General features: G+C 33.0%; 4 protein-coding genes across 4 annotated transcripts; 2 read left to right on the top strand and 2 right to left on the bottom strand.

The window, feature by feature from the left end:
- Positions 1-1,387: 1,387 nt before the first annotated feature.
- LOTGIDRAFT_232298 (hypothetical protein) lies at positions 1,388-7,097 on the bottom strand (the record flags this gene model as incomplete). Its single annotated transcript, XM_009056492.1, has 13 exons — positions 6,574-7,097; positions 6,061-6,110; positions 5,727-5,826; positions 5,325-5,413; positions 4,931-5,045; positions 4,627-4,758; positions 4,183-4,398; positions 3,832-3,987; positions 3,501-3,589; positions 3,193-3,251; positions 2,909-3,000; positions 2,570-2,624; positions 1,388-2,082 (listed from the first exon to the last, which is right to left on the bottom strand). Exons 1-13 carry the CDS (start codon positions 6,748-6,750, stop codon positions 1,388-1,390), a joined length of 2,025 nt encoding a protein of 674 aa, XP_009054740.1. The 5' UTR covers positions 6,751-7,097.
- A 335-nt stretch (positions 7,098-7,432) lies between these two features.
- LOTGIDRAFT_215397 (hypothetical protein) lies at positions 7,433-8,492 on the top strand. Its single transcript, XM_009056491.1, has one exon. It carries the CDS (start codon positions 7,529-7,531, stop codon positions 7,976-7,978), a length of 450 nt encoding a protein of 149 aa, XP_009054739.1. The 5' UTR covers positions 7,433-7,528; the 3' UTR covers positions 7,979-8,492.
- A 1,030-nt stretch (positions 8,493-9,522) lies between these two features.
- LOTGIDRAFT_161143 (hypothetical protein) lies at positions 9,523-13,234 on the top strand (the record flags this gene model as incomplete). Its single annotated transcript, XM_009056490.1, has 3 exons — positions 9,523-9,568; positions 11,465-11,671; positions 13,122-13,234. The coding sequence occupies 3 exons, from the start codon at positions 9,523-9,525 to the stop codon at positions 13,232-13,234; spliced, it is 366 nt and encodes a 121-aa protein (XP_009054738.1).
- A 1,766-nt stretch (positions 13,235-15,000) lies between these two features.
- On the bottom strand, positions 15,001-22,155 carry LOTGIDRAFT_232295 (hypothetical protein; the record flags this gene model as incomplete). The annotated part of the gene is made up of 7 exons (XM_009056489.1): positions 15,001-15,161; positions 16,017-16,368; positions 16,900-17,016; positions 17,367-17,570; positions 17,861-17,998; positions 20,568-20,755; positions 22,074-22,155. The coding sequence occupies 7 exons, from the start codon at positions 22,153-22,155 to the stop codon at positions 15,001-15,003; spliced, it is 1,242 nt and encodes a 413-aa protein (XP_009054737.1).
- Positions 22,156-22,537: the final 382 nt, after the last annotated feature.

Genomic DNA, 22,537 nt, shown 5'->3' with positions numbered 1-22,537 from the left:
GAAAAACGTGCCAAGATGCAATTAGAAAAACCATTAAGAAAGAAAAAAGTGAAAGTTTGTGAAGATCGACCTGAGATTCGTGAAATTAAATTGGAACCAACAAATTCTGAGGAACCCACTAATGTTATTCATATAGACAGTAGTTACGACATCACTGAATTATTGGGTGCTCATGTGACACAAACTAACAGTGATGGCAGTCAGACTATCATATCTACTGGTACTAATCTACAATCTATAGAACATTTACTACAGGCAGCTAATGAGGACCATGGTACCGTAGAATACATAAGTACCGAAGAAATACCAATGGAGCAGAATTATAGTGAAGAACATGCATCAAATTATGTCAACATTGATGGCATAAAAGTTGAAAATCAACTGATTAACAATGAAAATGTTGTGTACACTATTGAAGATGGTGGCCATATTGAATCTATTCCAGCATCAGATTTAGGCATCCTGGCAGAAACAGCTCAACAGTTTCAAAATAATGAAGAACATGTAACTTACTACATTATTCAGAAAGACTAGTATGTGAATGTCTTTAAGTAATCCTGGATTGAACAGCATGTTTTCTGAATTATTGAAATTTCATTCATTGATTGAATTCTTGAAAATTAATTCTACTTTTATTTGAATCCCATGGCAAGTTTTGTTTAAAGGGATGTAGTCTTTCTACTAAAAAAGTAAATATATAGAACATAATTTCAACTCTAATCAGAATTACAATCTGCCGTGTCATTACTCTTAAACTATTAGAAGTTGAGAAAACTCAATATACATGTATATTACTGAGACACATTCATGAAAACCACAATATATTTTTATAATTTCATGATGAAATAGTGCCTTACATCATATTTCGATGACTACTTTGTTATATCTTGTAAATATATATATATATATATAGAAGGTTAAGAAATTGTAATTTTATTATAATGGGATGTAATATGGGATGTCTTCACTCTTATGCGTTTGTCTTCAATTGAATGTGAGCCTACAGATTTTGATGAAACTTTTTATGCTTAAAAATAATGATGGGATCTGGAATTTCTATTTTTATGAATATTCATTGACAGATTTTTGAGTCGGATCAATTTAGCCATTTAGCTGGAGTACAGTTCTTATCAGATATTGATGAAACTTGGCATGCTTGTGCATATTGATGGGATCTCAGATGACTGCATAGTTACACATCCAAAATACAAAGGCTTGTAAGAGTGATTTATGACATGATATGCTAGCCAAGTAGCCCAGCAATAATTATATTAAATATTATCCAAAAACATTTTATGACAGTGCTTGCAGCAAGAATGTGAAGTCAAACTGTCACAAAGATAAATGCTGCAAAAGACAAAACTTGAAGTAAAAGAAACCCAGATTTTTAGTAGAAGGGAATTTTTTTATTTTTGCATTTCAATGTACTTGAAGCTGTAAATTTCTTAGTTTGTGGGAGAGCAGACCTATCTTCAGCACCAGATGATGTATCATTATTTCCCACATTTATCTTTGGTGAACTGTTGGAACGTCTTAGTTGCAAAGTTCTATTGGGTACAACTAAGTTAGCTTCATAATTTCTCGATTGTTTAGAAACATTAGGTAGCACTGTAGATAAAAGTCGATGACCTTCTCTACCAGAAGGTGGTTTGTCCATATTAGAAATAGAATGTCGTTTTGCTTTTCCAGCTATGTTCTTCTGGGTGGCTGGGTTTATGGAGTTAGTTTGGAATCCTTGTGATGAATTCATATGAGATTCTAGTGAAGTATCTAAAGTATTATCTAAATTTGAAACACTGCTTACTAATGAAGTTTCCGAGTTACTTTTACCAAGTTTAGATGCATTTTTCTCTAACAATAACTCTTTCTGAAAATTTTCCAATTCTTTTGATTGTTTGAGGAAAATCTTTTTTTCTTCTGAATTTTCTAATAGCTGCCTAGTTTCTGCTTCTTGTTGATCCACCATTTCTTTTATCTCTTGTTTTGATGTCAGAGTTCGGTCTCTCTTTTCTTGCTGTTCAGTCACCAGTGTATCCATTAAATAGAAAAATTCCTCTCCATAAGATGATAGAGCTTCCAGGCCTGAAAAATAAAGCAGCAATGGGTGTGGTACTTTATAGTTAGTACTCCAATCAAAACAGTAAATGAATTAGTATGTATAGACCAGAGGGAGAAGAGGGAGTATTGTCACCCGAGAGGGGGCAAAATCTGAGTTAACTTTTCTAGAGGCATTTTTCCTCAGGAATCCGAATCTGGGAGGTAAAGTGCCGGGTTGGGGCGTTTTTGAGTTATTCAAGGTCAAAGATCACGAAAGGTCAAATAACGCAAAAAACGTTAAAAATTGAGAATTTAACTACAAAATGTGTACAAAATTCATTGATATCATCTAGTAATAAAAGTCGAACCGCACACCTATCTATAGATTTTCAATATTGCACTCGGGGTTTGGCTTAGAGTGGACATTAGAGTGAGAGTTCTTGTGACCTTGAAGAAGAGAGCCAGGAGGATACTTTGAATATCATTTTGATGGTGTGTTTATTATTGACTCCTACAGTATATCAATACTTACTATTATTAGAGGAAGTTTCTGGTAATAATTCTAACTTCTTTACAACTGTTTCTAACTAAAAATACATCAATTGTCATTAAGACTGGTACAGTTTAGTCAATATCTAGAGCATATTGGAACATCATGGACAAAAACCCCAAAATAACAATAAAACCATTGTTATCTCCAACATTTAATTCAAATTTTAAGTAATATGATTAAGGCATGAAACTAACTGATATATATTTCTGATAAAGTGGTATGTGAAGAGTTTACATATAGGCATAAGTATGGTAGAGTCCTGAAATACACAATAGTATCAAGGGTAAGAAGGGATAGATGCTTGCAAATATACAATACCTTATGTTCATTTGTTTTAAACGATGATAGGAAATCTCTTAAACCAGACTCTGAACCAGTAGTCTTTAAATTAACATAATTCCTTAATATTTCTACAAACAGAAACAAAACATTTATATTGTAGACAGATGAATCTTAAACAAATTAGTAGCTTTAACAGCTAGTAACCTATTGAGATATTACTGTTAGGTTGCTTGTAAGTATTCTAATGTCAAAAGAATCATACATTCAAGACAGTTCAAATATTGATGACTTATCATATTATTATGAAATATAACGGTTACCTTTCAGTGGTTCTACAACAATATTATGAACTGAATTTTCAAAACTCATATAACCATCTCTAAAAACACAAGTTTCATACAAATATCACAATATCCTTAACATATTTAAATTCTTATGTTATAGTAGCTTTCTGCTGACCTCTAAAATTAATCTTAATCCTCTATTGACTTATATCTCTTTGGCTGCTAGAGGTCTAAAACAAATATATTAAAGAGAGAAGCATTTTAAGTTGCAGGAACCTTATAAAGAGTATTAGAGCTTCAAGTACATTTAGTCTGTAAACCACAGGTTAAAAATTTGAACTTACTTGACAGCAGTAAATAAAGACTCTATATAGTTTAACTGTGTAGTATAAATAGTTTGATGAAATTTTACTTCTTCTCTCAATGCTTTCACCTGAAGCAAGTAAATATCAATAACAAAATCCTAAAAATTTTACGCCCATTTCCAAATAGAATAAATGGTATTAGGTATTAAAAAGCAACTATGAGAATTCATGCCATACATAATACATGAATTCATAAAACTAAAACTGTCAAAAATACTTAATCCAAATGACACCTTTTATTTCATAATTATCATATTGTCAAATTACAATCCAACTCCAGCTAGACACTCTTTTAGACTGACAGACTGACCTCTCGTTCCAGCATAATTTGTCTATAATTATACAGTTTAACTAAACTCTCTATATGTTGATGTATTTCTGTAGTTTTTGATTTTGGTAATGTTGGTAAAGTAGATATAATATATTCTACACTGATATCTTTTATAACTGGTCTTTTTAAAGCAGACTGAAATAAGGGATTAAAAAACAAAAACAAATATTCTAAAACAAAATGGCAGGCATATTATACCAGCCAAAGGGATTGTAAAGAGGTTTTGTAAATTTGTATGTGTATCTGGGACACTGATAGCATTAATTTACATCATTCAAATATTCAGTTAGACGTCTGTAGTTCTTGGAATTACACAAATTATTTACTTACCCAAGGTGCAGAGGGATATAGCAATGATAAATGTAACAAATCTTCACTACAATCTTTACACATCATACAAGATTTGGTCAAATTTCCTTTCAATCTTTCTTTCAAGACACCAGTCATGTGACCAGAGTCTATATGTTTAGGTGTGATATAATCTAGAGATTCTTTTAACGTGACCAGTTCTTTGTATAAGACACTTAGTTTGGATTCCAATTGAGCCTGAAGTAACATAGTATAGAAAGAGTAACTAAAAATAGAAGGAATTAAACTTTTAGCAGCTCAATTGGTTGATGAAGTTGGAAGATGAAAATTATAATAGAGCTTTATCTCCTACATTCCTGCTCCTGTTTAGTCTATTGAAAACAGGAAACATATTTGAGTGCCTAATGCAGGAAATATTGCCAAAACAGAGGTAAGGTCGGATAAAAAGACTTAGATAATACTTACAACACTTTTTAAATTAAGATGAGATGACTGACCTACTGCTATATCATATAATGTTAAATCTTTTTGATTCTTTTTCTTTATAAAACTATTATAATATAGCGTGGACTTTGCTAGACTTTCTTTACTATTGTTCTAGAAATAGACAAAATATCAGCAAAAAACTATAGCTTTAACAATATTTCAGATCCTAACATCTCACAAAATTTTTAAATTATATTTTGGGATAGGATATAAGAGTGCACATTGCTATATTGTGGATGAACTGTACTGAACTACAAATTAATGATATTAAATGTCTAGATACCTCTATTCCTTTAGCTAATTTAATTCTAGAAGACTCCACTTTTTCTACCATTGCCATGAGTTCAGCTCTAGAAACTGGTACATTAATACCCTTTACATCAGCTGTAATATACACCCTGTAAACAACATGTTATTTATCATCAATATGGAAAAATAGGATGATAAGAAATAATTTTTCCCAAGACGTATTGCAACACATGACACAAAATAAATATTTTATGAACTTTTTGCATAGATATTTGCAACATAATTTACTCTACTTATTTTTTTTAATTAAGTTGAATTATGCAATTAAAAGATTGATGAAGAAGTGAAAATCTGCAATATTTTGTGATGAAGTCGCAAGAGAAATAGCCCAATAATATGTAATGGAGAGTTTTGTGAAATAATAGTACCTCAGTTGATCAGCTAACCATCTCAATGTATTTTCTACAGTCATAATATTTTCAGATCTTGTTCCTAAAGCTTCTGTTAATAGTAATGTCTGAAACAGTTTTAAAATGACTAATAATTATTTATTCAATACTATGAACAAAAAATGTTTGCACAGCCCTTGCTCCGTATTAACTCTAGGCTAATGAAAAGTAATAATTCTTTGCAAGATGAAAATTTGACAAGACAATTGCATTCAACTCTTTTTCTTCAATTTCCAACTGACCAAAAAAGATCTTTTTCACAATATGTAGCACAGAGCCTCAGTTTATTCTCATATCCATGTCAGAACCCCAACATCACTGACAGGGGAAACTATGGGTTTGAAAATTTGCAAGCTAAGCTAACATTTCTACTGGTGCTACCTGTCTTTCAAGATGAATAATTTGAAATTTTAACAAATTAATTCTTCTTTCATCAAATTTTTCACTTTTATTTTCATTTAATATCTGTTCCAACATAGATCTGGAAATATAAATTGAAAACATAAATCTGGCAATGCTCTGTAATAGTACAATAATAAATATATGTCAAATATACAATAAGCAGAGCAATTTTTTTTATTTCTATACTGGTAAAAGTCAGTTTTAGAGTACCGTACCAGATCTCTTTTGAAGCTGATTTACTATATAATAAATTCTTTACAAATTAAGTTACAAGGAAACATATTAGATTAAAGTAAAACCCCACTTCACTCACCTTTCATCTAATAATAGTATCTTTAGTGATCTATTTTCACTTCTTAATTCCTAGAAAAAAGTATAATTCAAACAAATGGAAACTGTGCAATTGTTTTGATAACTTGGGTTATGAATAATGTCTCAGAGTCACCATTCAACCTATGAGTACAAGGCCTATGATTTTATCAAAATTAACTGACACATGTTGTTTGTGAAGCAGGGCATGCTCATCCTTCTGGAACACCCATCTGAACACTCTGTCATTCCTTCAACGACATTCTGTTCAAAGAGTCCAGTAGGACTTTTACTTTAAAACAAGTCAAACAATACCATAAAGCATCAGTTTCAAATATTGGAAGGTGTTTTTACATCAAATATAAAATCATATCAAGTTGATAAATTCTAAGACAACTGTCATATATTTAGAAATGTGGTCAAAGAATACCCTACTACTGGCCAGTACCATTAATACCAACACAGGCATAACTTTGCCCATTATTTAGCCTATATTGTCCTACAATTCTTTCCATACCTTTAGTTCTTTGTCCAGTTTCAATAAGGTGGCTGTATGGTTATTAATCATAGATGTGCTCACTGAGTCATGATCGTAATTATCATCCATTTGTGAAGTACCGGTAAACGAAGTTTGAGTAATAGTAAAAGGGTAATTTGGTTTTCTTGATTTTAATTGCTTGTCGAATTTCGACATTATTTTTCATTCACCTATATCACGGAAAAAAGAATCTATCTGTCGTCACTATTGACGATTTCATTGTGAAAAACAAAACATTACGATTAAACCAAAGGGACTAGGCTTAAATATAAATGTAATTTTTTCTGTCATTTCCTTGTTGCTTATTCTCCATTTTGTAAACAAAGAGAGCGTTCATTGTTCGTAAAATATAATGATGGTATTTAATTTCAATAAACATATTGCTGATATCACTGACATTTTTTTTTGGACACAAATACAATTAAAAAATTTTTTTTGAACATTCTGAATATTTTTCAGTTGAAAAATCTTCATATAAGGTGAAAATATCATTTTGGGCCTTGCTCTAAAATGTATTCTCTATTTTCAAGGGTTATTGCCCTTCCGTCATTTCGTACAACAACAGATTCGTCACCTTGCTAATTGGTCCAAAATTCCGTTCCGTGACTAACGACACCTTTGATATAGAATCAAAGGGATTACAGGTGTTTTCGTTATGTCACACACCCGTCAAATTCTTATGTTAAAAAATGATCTTGTTATAGTGAAAAGCATATTTTTTTTCGGACCAAATTGTTTGGATAGCCTCTTCTAGATTTTAATCAGATGAAGAGTCTGGAAAAACAAAGAACAATACTTAAGACTTTTGATTGGGTAACGCATGCGCACTTCATTATCTGCAGCAGGCTTTCTTGGCGCCATTACAAAGGTTCTTTTAACGACGCACGGAATATTAGAATTTTAAAAAAACAAATTCTTGATTAATATCTCAAATATGGCAGAACAACTTACCGAAGAGCAAATTGCCGAATTCAAAGAAGCGTTTTCTCTGTTCGATAAGGATGGTGATGGTACAATAACCACAAAAGAACTCGGTACTGTCATGCGGTCACTTGGCCAAAACCCAACTGAGGCCGAGCTACAGGACATGATCAATGAAGTAGATGCGGATGGAAATGGAACAATTGATTTTCCAGAATTCTTAACCATGATGGCCAGAAAAATGAAGGACCAAGATACCGAAGAAGAGCTGAGAGAAGCCTTCAGAGTGTTTGATAAAGATGGAAATGGTTTCATCAGCGGCGCCGAGTTGCGACACGTCATGACAAATCTGGGAGAAAAGTTGACAGACGAAGAGGTGGATGAAATGATAAGAGAGGCTGATGTTGATGGTGATGGACAAGTTAATTATGACGAATTCGTTAGGATGATGATGTCCAGATAAACTTTGTTAAATTGTTTTTATGAGAGACAAGAACTGAATTTTCAATGACTATTAAATCAGCGAAATGTTATTTTAGTTTATTTATCGTTTTCATTTCATGCACAACATCAAGCTACTGCCAATCCCATCCCTTTGCATTGAGGACTTGAAAAAGAAAATGGTTAGCCTAACATAAATGCTAGTCAAACGTAATTTGATCTTTGCAGTAGGCTGATGATACATGAATTAGGATTTGTAGCCTAAGCCTAGACCCATCCCCATTCATTTACCATTAGCCTACTTTGACCTCGGCTAGGATTTATGCCTAGGTTTGGCGGTCAATATAGGCTTTAGCCTAGGTAACCAATCGTTTAAATCCTATGAGTATGATCTTTTATTGAATATTATTAGAAATCCATACTACATGTATTATTGTTTCCATTGTGAACTATATGATGTCATGTATTTTATGAATTGAATTAGTTATTTAGTTTTAAACTGAGCAAGTCATGATTAAATGGTTGTTAGTAGAATGTGTTTTGATTATTTTTCAATTCAGTAAACACGTCCGTCCATTGACATTGAAAAGATCAAACTTCGAAATTGGGCTCTGAGCAATGATTGAAAAGCTCAAATTCCCTTCTCAGAATTCCATTGCCCCTACTGCTGTTATCGGGAGAAAATGTCATAAAAGTGGAAGCTGTTCGAACTAAAAGCTCCATAGGAGGTGTTCGCTCTCATGGCACTGTGTACGTGTAATCTAAAAAATAAGGATTGTCGAATCTTGCTTACTTAGCCCCAAGTAAGTATTTTAGACTTATCGACCATGGCTAATCAAAACGAGTTCGAACTGATATAATGACCAGTCATCGAAGATTGGCACAAATGTATTTTGTCATAGAAATGTTAACGGATATAATTTCAATCTTGTATACTTTTTAGGGTTTTCTCCCTTTCATTCTCCACAGTATACTTTGTTCCAAAGTACAATAATTTATGTCTCTGATCATTTCATTTCATATCTTCTGAACCTGTATTTGTTCTTGAACTTATCATGAACCCAAAGCTTGTGTTTTTGCAAGTCTATTTATGAATGCCATTGCTCCAGTCGCATATTTTTGATAGAGTTATCGCTAATTGTCCCCGTCAGAAAAGGTATTACACCTTTGTTTATTAAGGAGAAGACCGAGGGTCATTTGAGAAAATAATGTATAAAGTTCCAAACATTTCGAATCTATTTTCATAATATTCTTGATAAAGTTTGCACCATCTTGTATAAAAGCTTTCAAAATTATAGAATTACAAATTCGTTAGTATATTGTAAAATATATTCTTTTTTGATACTACCATGAATTATTTATTGCTTTTTTTTTTCTTTTTTTATTTGAATGTTGGTTGGTGTCCGTGTTCTCTGTATTGTCTCTATAATTCATTGTTCCGATGCTACGTCTCGTGACTTTTCTTGTTTTCCTAGAGTACGGTATTACCTTTTTTCTTCCCCTGCTTTCATCAGGCGTCGTTACTTTGAGGCCTTAGAGTCACGGACTGCAAATACTGGTGGTGGAATGGGGTTCACACCCGGACAGTCCTCCGGTGAAAGGAGAAGGAACGGTGGGTTCGTTTTGCCGCATTGCCCAACATGCCGCATCGTGCCCAACTGCACAAAAACCACTCGTTAAACAAAACTAAGGGTTTCTGATAAAATCCGGAATGGCCATTCGTTTCACATGAAACGGAATATTTTAATCTGTTTTATTTATAATTTGGACCTGTAAGGGAAATCGAAACTATAGTTTTATGGTAAAATCTGGAATAAAATAATTACCAAGTACAAACGATCAGAACCATAATACAAAATACATAAATCCCTAAAACGAAACAAGACAAGTTCAATGAATAAAAAATTGGTCATAACTTGCAAGAGTTGTGTCCCTCTACTGCTTGCCTATAATGTCACCCACGTGCTAGAAAAAATGGCAACTGAAATGTTTTTGTGCAGTTGGGCACGATGCGGCCAGTTGGACAATGCGGCAAAACGAACCCACGGGAGAAGGAATGGTACACACTTGGTACAAAATCTGGACGTGGTGCCCCAAGTTCCATTGGTGTTGGTGGAGGGGATTCAGAAGAAGATCTTGAACTGTCTTGAGAAGAAAAATCCCTTCGTGGAGGGCTTTGTACCACTATTGGTCTTGCTGGAATGTTACAAGAGTGGCAACACCTTCTTAATTACAACTGGCTGCTCAATTTGTACATTCTTTCTTAACTTAAAAGCTTAAGTTTCGCGAACTATTATATTGCTCTTTGGCTGACTGGGTGGCTTAGGAGGTTTTGGGTGTATTGGGACAGGCTTGGTCTTTATTTTCTTACTAATGCCAAGTTTGTCACTGTCTTTCTGGACCAATGGCAAAGGTTCATTTCGAAGTTATGATAAACTCTCAAGGCGTTTCCTGTTACCTATCTCTCAGCAAAAGCATTCATTTGAGCAGATAAAATGGATTTAATTTCATGCAACTCTTTTTCCCTTCCAACATTTCTTTTTTCATCTTCTGGTTTCTTCATGTCCACAAGGAATTCATTTTCCTGACCCGAATCCTGTATAGGTGGCAAAGGCATGACCCCGAATGAAAGGGCAGAAGCCTAGACACGATTGGTGGTACAATTCGGTTCTGGACTTCCAATAGCACTGCCCATTCCTGATACCAGGTCCAATCTTTGTAATGCGGGCACTTGTTTCTGAAACGAGTGTGAGACTTTTGTCTTTAAAATAATGATGTCTTGGAAAGAGCGTCATGTTGAGATGACATTTCCAACGAAATTTTTAGATAATGTCTTGGGTTTAATATCCATTGAGTGAACACGATAGTATAAAAAATAGTTGTCGAAAAAAATGTATACCGTCTGCAATGTTGGGAAATTACAACTGATAAATATCATAAATGTTAACCTTGGCAGCCGAGGAAGTTCGAGAGGAGGTCTCGAAGAGGTCCATCTTCAAGCAGAGTGTTGTTAGATGCTGCTGGCCTGGTCGATGTTTTCCTGTTGGTAGCCTACCTCAAGAATTGTAACTCGCTCTGATGACAGATTAAGAGATGCTGATCCTCCTGGTGATATCCCATGGGACTCTGCTTGTCCCGCCGACTGATGAAGAAATGCATTTCTTACTGGTGACATATGAAGTAAGGATGATCTTCTAAATGATATGCCAAAGCAATCTTATTGTGTTTGTGAATGCTAAAATGATGATGCCCCTGTGGCATATGAAGTAATGTTGGTCTTCTAAGTAAAATTTCCGTGGATACAAATGAAGAGATGTCGATCTTCGAGACGACATCTCAAGAGTTGTATCTCGTCCTGGTGACAAATGAAAAGATGTCGATCTTCCAGGTGACATCTCAAGAGTTGTATCTCGTCCTGGTGACAAATGAAGAGATGTCGATCTTCCAGGTGACATCTCAAGTGTTGCATCTTGTCCCAGTGACAGAAAATGAGATTTTGATCTTCCAGGTGACATCTCAAGGGTTGCATCTTGTCTTGGAGACCGACAAAGCCATGCTGCACGTCCCGGTGAAAGTCTAATAGAGGGTTCTTGTATGGATGCCAGACAGAGGGAAGCTGACTGTCCTGATAACAGATCCACGGAAGGTACCCGTCCTGATAACATTTCCAGGCAAGCTGCTCGTCCTGGTGACATTTCAATGAATGTTCGAACTGGTAAGAGATCGACAGACTCAAGAGACAACTCGAGAGATAGGCTACTGCTCTTCCTCGTTAATTTTCAGCAAGTTAGTAAGGTTTGTTCAGGCTTGGAGACTCAGTCATTACTCCTGTTCATGTAATGATACAGTTGAAGCAGATTCAGATCATTGGTTAAAATTACTACGTCTAATGTTTTGGTGATGAGGCAATGGCGTTTATGGTGATATAAACGCTACACGAATTTGTAGTCCAATGAAAAAAATAATAGCTAATGTAAATATTATTCTGTTTATTGCGTAACGTTGTGGAATTTAGATTCTACGGTTCTTTCTCAAACTTAAAGACGTATTCAAAGCCAGTACCTTTGAGGAAGGGAGAAGAAGCCTAAAGCCCTTTCTTCCCAGAGGGAAACTATTTCATGTTAGGCCTACAATACATAGAAATCTTTCTGCATGGGATTGTTTTGAACATATTTTCAAAGTGAATATGTGGCTTTGCGTTTATGTTTTATTTAACGGAATGGACCCACGTGAAATATTGGGTTCGTAAATATTATCATCATTTATTGCAGTAGCCTATATATAAATCTACAGAAAAAAATGTCAGTCTGCCATACATGGGCATAAGAAACTTAAGGCATGAATCTACCATGTGATAATTCGGATATATGCAAAAGATTAACGTTGTTAACCACAAGTCCTTGTTAATTTGTTTAAGAAAATTTTCAAATTGCTTTAAAATACGAAAATCTACTTTCAAAATTTAATTTGTGTTTGGGAAGTGGAGAGTGTTGTCATCCGAATACCTATAATCCCACTGAACCTATGATGGGTTGTATAAAAATAAAACTCTATACAGTCTAAATATGGACTACGTCTCTATTTTGTAAATGTAAATGATAACTTTATTTTTTTTATAAATAATATCAACAGTACAACTATACAATACATCCAAAATATTATCAGTTCACAGACATATTGCACAATGATATGAGATTCTTATACAAAAACTGCAATACAACATTTATAGCTTATAATTTTTGGAAACACATGTTCCATTGAGATAATCTATAAACAATGGGATGAAACCTCAGACTCAAACATTGAAAGTCTGTTTCAGCTGCTACAATTTTCAAAAAAACAATAATGATTGTTTTTATCCTCAATTTTTTGTTATTCTAACATGTTGTATTACTTACCCTCTGTTCAACAAAGTAATCAGTAAAAATGATCATACTTGCAGTATATGGAAATACATAATAAATATATAAATAAAAAATAAATTAGGAATTATAAATTAAATTAGCACTTGTCTTTGTTTATAAGTTAATACATAACGTAGCCCACTGCCTTAAAATGGAATGTGTGATTTTAAAATTTTACTTTGCAGAATGATTCAAAACATTAAAAATGGGTTCCCTTATTTTTATTTATGAAAATGAAAATGGTTATACTTATATAAATAGACAGTAAAGGTGTTCTAATGACTTGGAAAAATACCAGTTTGTCTCACATGTTCATAAGTATTTCATTATTAGCTAAATTAGAGGAGAATTACCAGCAGAATTCCAATGAATGACCGATCAAGAAAAGTCAAAAAGTCTTTTTTTGTTTATCCAGACTGTACATGGACATTTATGATTGGTAAAAAATAATCTTAATCATATGCAATAAGAACATAATGATACGGATATGATTACAGGATATTTCATTAAAAACACCAAATAATCAAATAGTTTGCTTAATTTGACACTTAAAAATAAGGATGCCGTATAAATTTTAATTCATGATTCCATTCAACCTCTGTTTCAAATTAATCTTATCAACCCCGACTCTCTACGACTATCCATATTATGTACACAAGTTATAACCAAATTCATTGTACCTTAAAATCGAAATTGAGCATTAATATATTACAGCAGGCCTATATAAAAAAAAGCAAAAATAGAAAATAAAAAAACAAAACATGATTCGAAAATATATTTTTTGTTTGATAACGATAAACTAAATACTGGCATATCGGAATTCTCGACCCATTTGAAAAAGTATAACATTCAATAAATTCAGTTACAATTAAACTTTAAATTCGGCCTATTTTGAATTAATAAAAAAAAAAAAATAAATAAATAAATACGGCATCATTTCTCACAAAATCTTTCATAATATATGGATATACAAATCAATATTATGTTTTTTATGTGACAACTGAAAAAATAACAAAAACCTTTTTAAAAAAAGGTACACATTAGGAATATTATAATATAAATTGTCAAATCATTCTAGTTTATCCATTTATCCAGTTCATCCATTTATATTGGAGTTTATAAAGGGAGTAATTATTGTATTATGTACTTCATTTGCATACAACGTTTTCACAGCTTGTCCAATTTTCAAACTTTTTTTCATTGCGTTGCCTGTATCTATTTTATTATTGATATTTCAAAATATACCAATTAAATCAACAAACATTTTTACCTTAAGAAATTTTACTTAACGAAAATAGCTATGCACCATAGAGTACTTACAGCTTACATCAGTACATGAAATGGCGACAAGTTTAAATATCCTTAAAAACATTACCTCAGCAAGAAATTATGCAAATGTTGGAATATATGAAGGGAATATCACAATATATAAGAGTCATAATATACATATTACTTATATATATGATAATTAATGAAATACTAATAATACTTATACACCATGAAATATTTCATAATTATATATTATGGATGATATTATGAACAATGTTATAGCATAATAAATAATATGGAAAAATAGATATCAATTATTATGGAAATATTGAAATATGGAAATACCAGTAAAACACTTGACTAGAAAAATAGAATTATGACAACCACGACGAAATAAAAGGCAAATGGATATTCATTTGATTTCAAAACTTTTTAAAGAGGACATTCAAATAAGACACCTCGAGTCACTAACCACTTGGGAATAAATATATATTTATGTAAATAGATAAGATGAAAAAGAAAACAACGTCTTTACAATATTACACCATCGTCCCTTTAAATATGCTAATAATTCAAATAACATATATTTAAATAAATATGCAAATAACAGTTGTTATATATAACGTTCTTTCTGTCACAACCAAATTATAACAGTGTTGGACAAAATAAAATTCCTCGTCATCACAAAATATCTCACAACCATTCAGGAAAAAAAAGTCCAATAATTTTGAGGTTTTGTCTTTCATAAAATGTCTGGCGTTTTAAAGTTATCAAGGAACATAACGCCCGATCTTCTATCTACACAGATGAGCTATAACTAACAAAATCACCTGTGACCTCTCTGTGACATAACGTCTCCTGATAATAATTTCTAATTTTGATGGAGCAGGAGTTGTTCCAGTTCGTCTGCTGATCTGTATAAAAAGGCGGCAGATTCTCTATAACCGGAAATCAACTGTTTGATGGTGGAAACTTCTGTACCACTAAGCTGTCCCTTGCTGTTTTGTTTCTTCATGCTTAAATCCGTTGGGCCTGGATTGGATAAACAAATAGAATACATTGTTAAGTTGCAGGTAAGTAAAATTCAAAATAAAACCGAACTGGACGTTACTTGGGACACTTGTTTGAATTTTAAACCGTACATTATTTGCGGTAGCAATCGTTAGCCTCTTTGCAGTAAAAAAAAGTCATAGGTCGCTAGCCTACATTTATACATTTTTTCAAAAAGGAAGTTAGCATTGTTTTTCGTTATCAGAATTACGCCATTCAATCATTAAACCTAAATCGAATCAGGAAGAATGCATGAGAACCCTAGAGGCTTTTGATGGAATTAAAACCCCTTCTTGTTTTTAATGCCACCAGTTTACAGTAATTGATAATGTCAATACTCAGACCACAACGCAACAATGAAACTAATTGTTCAAGTTGACTAGCCTTGAAGACCTTGCTCCAAGCTTTGATAATTTACAAATAATTTGTTAAATAAAATAAATAATGACTGATGGGTATAAAGTAAAAATAACGTAGCCTAATCATTTAAAAAAAAGAAGACGCAAATCAAAACCGGAAGAAAATAAGCATAGAGGAAGTTCCGGTTTTTGTCCTCGGTGACTTGCACCTTAAGTATAACGAACCTAGACCCTCTTTAAGAGCGTTTAGTCTAACTTTGGCTAGATGACGTCATTATTCAATTTAATGTCTGAGATACATTTATACAATCTAAATTGATTGTTACAGCAGGAGAACGTTTAGACTAATAACAGACTAATATAGAAAAGGGTTTCTTCTATTCTAATTAAATAGTTAAATGGTTATGAAACCTATACAGTAGATCAAGACAGCGCTATGCTTGAAACTATATAAAAACCATATAAACTGTAAACTTACCAAATTCACCATTTTGAACAGTGCTAGATTGTAGAACAGGGTGCTGTAAGACAGTATGATGTTGGTGAGCTGGGTGCTGATAACCAGGAAATCCAGGTCGAAACAAACCATTGCCATTGGCGAAGAAGGGTGAAGGGAATTCGGGAGCAGCTCTGAAGGCCGGTGGTGGTGCCTGACGTATGAAGTCATTACTGGCAGGCACGTGACGATCAATTTGGGATTGTGCTTGGCTATTTGAGTTACCACTGTTACCATTGGTGTTACTGTTTGATTTGGGCGATTGTGTAGTCTGAGGTGGAGTGACGGCAGTATTTGTTGTTGGTGTTACTGAGGCCACATTCATCGATCTTGCCTGCAAGAAAAAGTAAAGCGTGTTTTGGTCATAAACATTTCATAGACCTAAGTAAGTTCCATTTCTCAAAGAAGGAGTTAATAATATACATGAGTGTGGCCAGAAGTTTTAATTTGAAACAATTCACTTGTGTAAAAGGTCAGACATGTATATTCTATAATATGGTGCAAAGCGGCCGGTTCAGGCATCATTTCTAAATGACACTAGAAAACACAGCCATCAATTATAGTTACCTTAATTACGCCAAGGTCGTCTTGTGACCAATTAGCAGAAATAGACATAATTTGTCATTTGGAATAATATCATCAACAGTATCGCCCTGAGCTACAGCAATCATGCAATATAAATAGACTAATGTCACAACATCCGTTTTAAACATTGGGCATTAACGTTCAATTGAACCTTATTATTTTGAGAACAAGCGCATTTATTCAACATTCAGTTGGTAAATTTGCTGTAACAAAATTGCCTTGAATACTACCAAAAAGCCACAGCCACAGATTACACGATCTAATATAGGAGAGCACTTACTGGCAATGGTTCCATGCCCATTCGCATCCTCTTAGCATTAGCGCTTTCATTGTCACATGCCTGGGCCAACATACTCTCGGCAGCTGCAGACGTCAGATGGGGTGGTGTTGGTCGAAGCTGTGGAAAATGAATAAAGATATTTATCATCTTAAGTTGTGCATAATACGAAATAAACAAGTCTTTTCAATGCACGATACAATATCAATCGTTATTGACAACTTGGTGTACAATGTCAATAATAAACCCAATTCTACAATTCCTCCATGCACTGTACAACCGAAATAATGTACTCAAATATTCTTGAACATATTGTAATGTACCAAAAAGACAAATCTTCCACCGGAAACATTTATAAATACCATATTATACATATTTGGACAAAATCAAAGGTTGAAGAACGATTAACGATGTTGATTTTAATCGTGAAATAGTATTAATCTTGTGGCATTACTAAAATAACGTCTTACCGGTTCCCAACCATTCTGTTCTTTTGTTCTCCTCATACGTCGACACGATTTCAAGTAAGTTCTGATTCGCTTCCGAGATCGCACATGGAATTCCGGAAACTGTCTATCACAAGCCTCTAATATTGCCTGTACTTTATCTTTTGGTTGTTTGGAAATAGGAACTGTTCTATCGAGATTTTCATCTACGAACAATCGGCAAAACATCTGCAGAAGTAGAATAGAATTATAATATTCATTGATACTAACAATTCAATTATCAACCATAAATATGAGTTTATCGAAAGAGAGGACTCCGAATCTGAAACACACAGCTATCGACATTGAAAATTCTGGTTTAAGTCTATATTTTTATAATGCAGCTATCCAGATGCAAAAATGTCAGACCTATCAACACTAAAACAATTCACTTAATCTGTGAGAAACCTTTAAAGACAAGAAAACTGTCTAATGCGTTTGGCTTTTTCTTAACTCTATATTAACTAAAATTATCTTACATTGAAAGCTTTCAATCTTTCTGGATCATAATTTTTGGATAATTTTTCATCTTCTTCATTTTCGTCTTCGTCATCATCATCTTTACCTCCCTGTACTTCATCACCAGTTCCACCTTCGCTAGCCTTTGTCACTACACTCTGAAATATTGATGTAATCAAATCATTATTTACTACACTCTGTAATAATATCATAATCAAATCATTGTTTACTACACTCTGTAATAATATTGTAATCAAATCAATCATCATTTACTACGCTCTGTAATAGTAATGTTATCAAATCATTTTTTACTAATCATCATTTACTACGCTCTGTAATAGTAATGTTATCAAATCATTTTTTACTAATCATCATTTACTACGCTCTGTAATAGTAATGTTATCAAATCATTATTTACTAATCATTATTTACTACACTCTTTACTACACTATGTTATGTAATGCAATCAAATCATTATTTAATACACTCTGTAATACAATGTAGTAATGTAATCAAATCATTATATGCTACTCTCTGTAATAGTTTTGTAATCAAATAATTATTTACTAATCATTATTTACTACGATCTTTACTACACTATGTTATAGTAATGTAATCAAATCACTATTTAATACACTATATAATATAATAGTAATGCAATCAAATAATTAATAACTAAAACTTTGTAAAGGTAATAGTAGTTTCTTATTTCTAATACTTTTTCTAGTTTTCAGATTTTCCTTCAACATTGACTTGAAATTTGTTGGAAATGTAACAAATGGTTTTTTGAATGTGACAGTCTTTTATATGTTTTCACGGTTAGATTTGCAAAAACAAAGCGATTGAGCAGATTATGGTAGAAAAAGTAGCCCTGGTGGAATGTTTTCATGATCATCAATTGTGTCCATTTAGACAGTGGCATCCGATTCTAATTTTAGATAAATGGTTAAGACTTCTGCTACAATGGAAGGTGTTATTTAATCTTATTTCATCTCATGGACAAGGAATAGAAGGAAATTATTTTGTGAAATATGAAACTAGGTCGTTTATGTTACCTTCAATATCGTTAACATAGTCTCAAAGGTACTCTTAATATCAGTCTACTTCACTTGGTAGAAGTAAAGAGGAGATATTCAATATTCCCAAATTAAGATTGATAGGAGAACGTGATATAAGAGTCTATAGGATTAGGTAGACTTGGGTCCAAATTCATCCTAATTGTTAGCTCGAATCGTCCAGTCTAGACAATATAAAGAAAGCCAATGCCCAGGGATACAATTAATTTGAGAGGCAAAGCACTCAGCCTCGGAAATGAGCCGCCACATTACTTTCGAGGGTCTTCTATCCTAGCATTTGGAACTTGTGTTGTCATGGTAACGTCAGGAAAAGCGGTTCTGTATCCCTATGAGAGACAATTAATATCTCAAATTTTCTCTTCAAATGGCGCCGAGCTGTTCACGTGCCAGTTACAGATGTGACACTAAATTGCACCTTAGAAGTTTTCTATGAAGACCGGCTGTTACGTTCTCATTTTTAATCCTACAGTAAATTGGTACAAAAACCAGCATGACGTTCTCAACAGAATTTCTCTTAAACACAAAAATCAATAAGTTTGTTCCCTCATCAATAACGTGGCTACCCATACCGATTTCTTTATAAGGTTGAAATATGACAACTGATTTGAAAGAGAAGGTAACAGATGATCTTTCATGACCTTCTGATTCGCCTACTGATTATTATGTTCAAATTTCATTGTATCACGTAGAGATTAAAACAAGACTCCTTAATGCTTTATGCAAGTTGCAAAACAAAAAAAATTGCCTTTGCAATAATTGCTTATTGTATTAATATTATGTACATGACTTCATATGAAATTTAAGGAGGTCTCTAAATGATATCTGTATGTCGTGTGATTATTATTATATTCAAGAAATATACTGACATCGTAGTAAAATTATTCATCAATATCATTTACCAAACGTAAGATAATGGAAAATGGAATTTTTAAAATCCTTGAATGAATAATGACACAAAATAACAAATAGTGTCAAAGCTTTATATGCATTTAATCCATATGAGTAATTAAATAAGTATATTTGTATACACATTAAAACTGCTGGAAGCAAAGCACATCTATGTCACAGTTATTTCCATTAGTGAAAAGGCTTATATTAATGACAATGTTTCGCCTGAATGCTCATATTTAAATTAGATTCATAGCATAATATAAGTAATATCTAACAGTATATCAAGTAAATTAACACGGGTGAGTAGAGAGTATAAATTCACACATCCATGTCTACGATTTTTTATTTACAACTTGGACGATTGAAAAAAGTGACAAGGCTAAACTCTAGTCTAGTCAGAACAGTTACACTTGTAGTTATCTGTGACTAAAATTATTTCATATGATGTTCTTCAAATGAGTATTCCGCTTACTTTGCTACTAAAATAAAAATTCTTCGTGTGTTCTTTAGCAGAAAGGATTATCATCTATGAGCTCAAGATATTTTAAGGCTGTTACACATAGTCACTTTCATTTACAACTCTCGCTTGTACATATTGAAAATATACGACCGTCATTTTTATTATTTCTATGTTGAAGCATTTTCAAAATAACAGAACTGTGCCTGCTCCTTTTTGGAATGGGTGTCAGAACGCTAATATATCGAACAAGAATTCACATCCGCCAAAACTTGTAAACACAATTTATTTCAATATACTTACATCTTCACTTTCGTTACTGGCTCGTCTCTTTCTTTCTGGATGACCTTTATCTTCAGTTTTCATATCAGGTTCAGGTGATTTATTTGTCATATTTAATGGCCTGTCGTCTTCCATTACTCCAGTTCCGGCGCCTTGTGGTGACGTCACATCCATTGGAGTCATACTCTGTCCTTCTTCTACACTTTGTTCTGAAAATAAAATAAAAACTAAGTTAATTGCAAGGCAGAAATCTAAAACTGCGCTAAAGGTTATAGATCTAAAATCAAAAACTTTACAGGATGTCAAGCTAACGTATCATAGCAGTTGTCAATCTAAAATCAACAGTACGTTCAAGTCTGTTGAGGCAACTCCGTCGTTAGGGTGGGGTCCGTGGGGACTGGGCTCCAGCAAGTGAGAATTAAGCCCCATCAAAACCTTCTTCAGTTCAGCAGAGATTGATTAATTTGTACAAAATCAAAAATATTTTTGGCAACTCAAAATTGTCAGAAATTGTCTGAGCCTTTCCGATTTTTCAAATTTTCTGAATACAAATCTGAGCCCCGACACCAATTCATTCCTGACGACGGGGTTGTTTGAGGTGAAATCAAAACTACGCTGAAAGACGTCAAGCTTAAAGATAACCAGAATTTAATGAAATTGAAATACTTAGATCTAAATCAAGTAAAACGCTGTTCAGCTAATAAGCCCTCAAAAACTTTCAAGTTAAACTAAGGACTATTTTCAGGGCAGTCAAAGTAAAATAGTTACAATTTGTAAATCTATATCTAATAGGATAATGTCAAATAATAACTAACTGTTGTCGATAGTTGTAAATTAGTTCTGTTAAAGGAAAAATAGATTTAGTAGTGAAGTAGGTCGGGTTAGGTAGTAAGTCAGTCAGGATCTGTATTCTGAGAAGAGGCTATACCGGAAGTAACGTCGGTCTTGAAAAACTTGATGTATATCATATCTAAATTATCTTTAAATAGGATTCAAAATAGTGTCACGCATTCTAACGATTATGGAAGTCAGCTATAAATGGGTTAGCACGTTCAAAGTATTTTTAAATGAGTATTATCTACTTATAATCTATTTCAATATCAACTATATTGTATTAATCGAAATATAAACAGGCCATATCGATATTGTATATCGCTTACCTAACCTATACCCATTAACTTACAACTTAGATTTAGATAGGAAGACAGAGTTTACTATAAAAGTTTCCGTGCGTACACATAGTACATTCTACAATTTTAGGTGTAAAAGCATAGTAGTCCTATGTAATGTTTTTCTTGCTCGAAATTACTAAAATATACCTAAAACCTAATGTCCTGATTATTGGTTTCCATCCTCCCATCACACAGCAAATACACTACACTAACAATAACCTGTACGTGTTCTATATTTCTAAATACAAACTAAGTACCATTCTAGAAGTGATATTCACATTAGTTTTGTAGCCTCAAATTCGAACAAATTTATGAAGTTTGATGCTTACGAATTCTACGTTTTAATTTTACAAACCTTGAAATTTTCCACCAAGAGATCTGAAATACGTCTCCCAAAATCCCACGTCACTATCCTTACGAAACATGATGGAATTCATTTCACTCCATCCGAAAATTATTTCATAATTACTTGACCACCATTATATCATAATCCTCTCAAAAATTCTGACGTACCAACACTAGCTTGAATCAGAGATTTGATTATATTCATCTATAATTTGACAAACTGATCCGACTTATTAATCGTTATAATTGTGACTACACAGTAAAGTTTATAGTCGTCGATATCGCCTAAAGTTATCAAGACCTTGTTGCTATCACTCAACACATGATTGGAACAATCCTTTCATGTGGGCACCACGTTAATCAACTATAGTCAATAATTACGTCACAGTTTTTATTTCAAGCTGACCTAGTATGGAAATAAATCTGCGTATCCTATTCCATGTCACAGGATATTCTCAAATTTTATATATAAAT

Source organism: Lottia gigantea, assembly GCF_000327385.1.
Source record: "Lottia gigantea unplaced genomic scaffold LOTGIsca_28, whole genome shotgun sequence".
NCBI classification, from domain to species: Eukaryota; Metazoa; Mollusca; class Gastropoda; family Lottiidae; genus Lottia; species Lottia gigantea.
This window is presented reverse-complemented; position numbering and strand designations above follow the sequence as displayed.

What these genes read in the sequence shown, in the direction of transcription:
- LOTGIDRAFT_215397 (XM_009056491.1), top strand. Translation starts at nt 7,529, where the DNA reads ATGGCAGAACAACTTACCGAAGAGCAAATTGCCGAATTCAAAGAAGCG.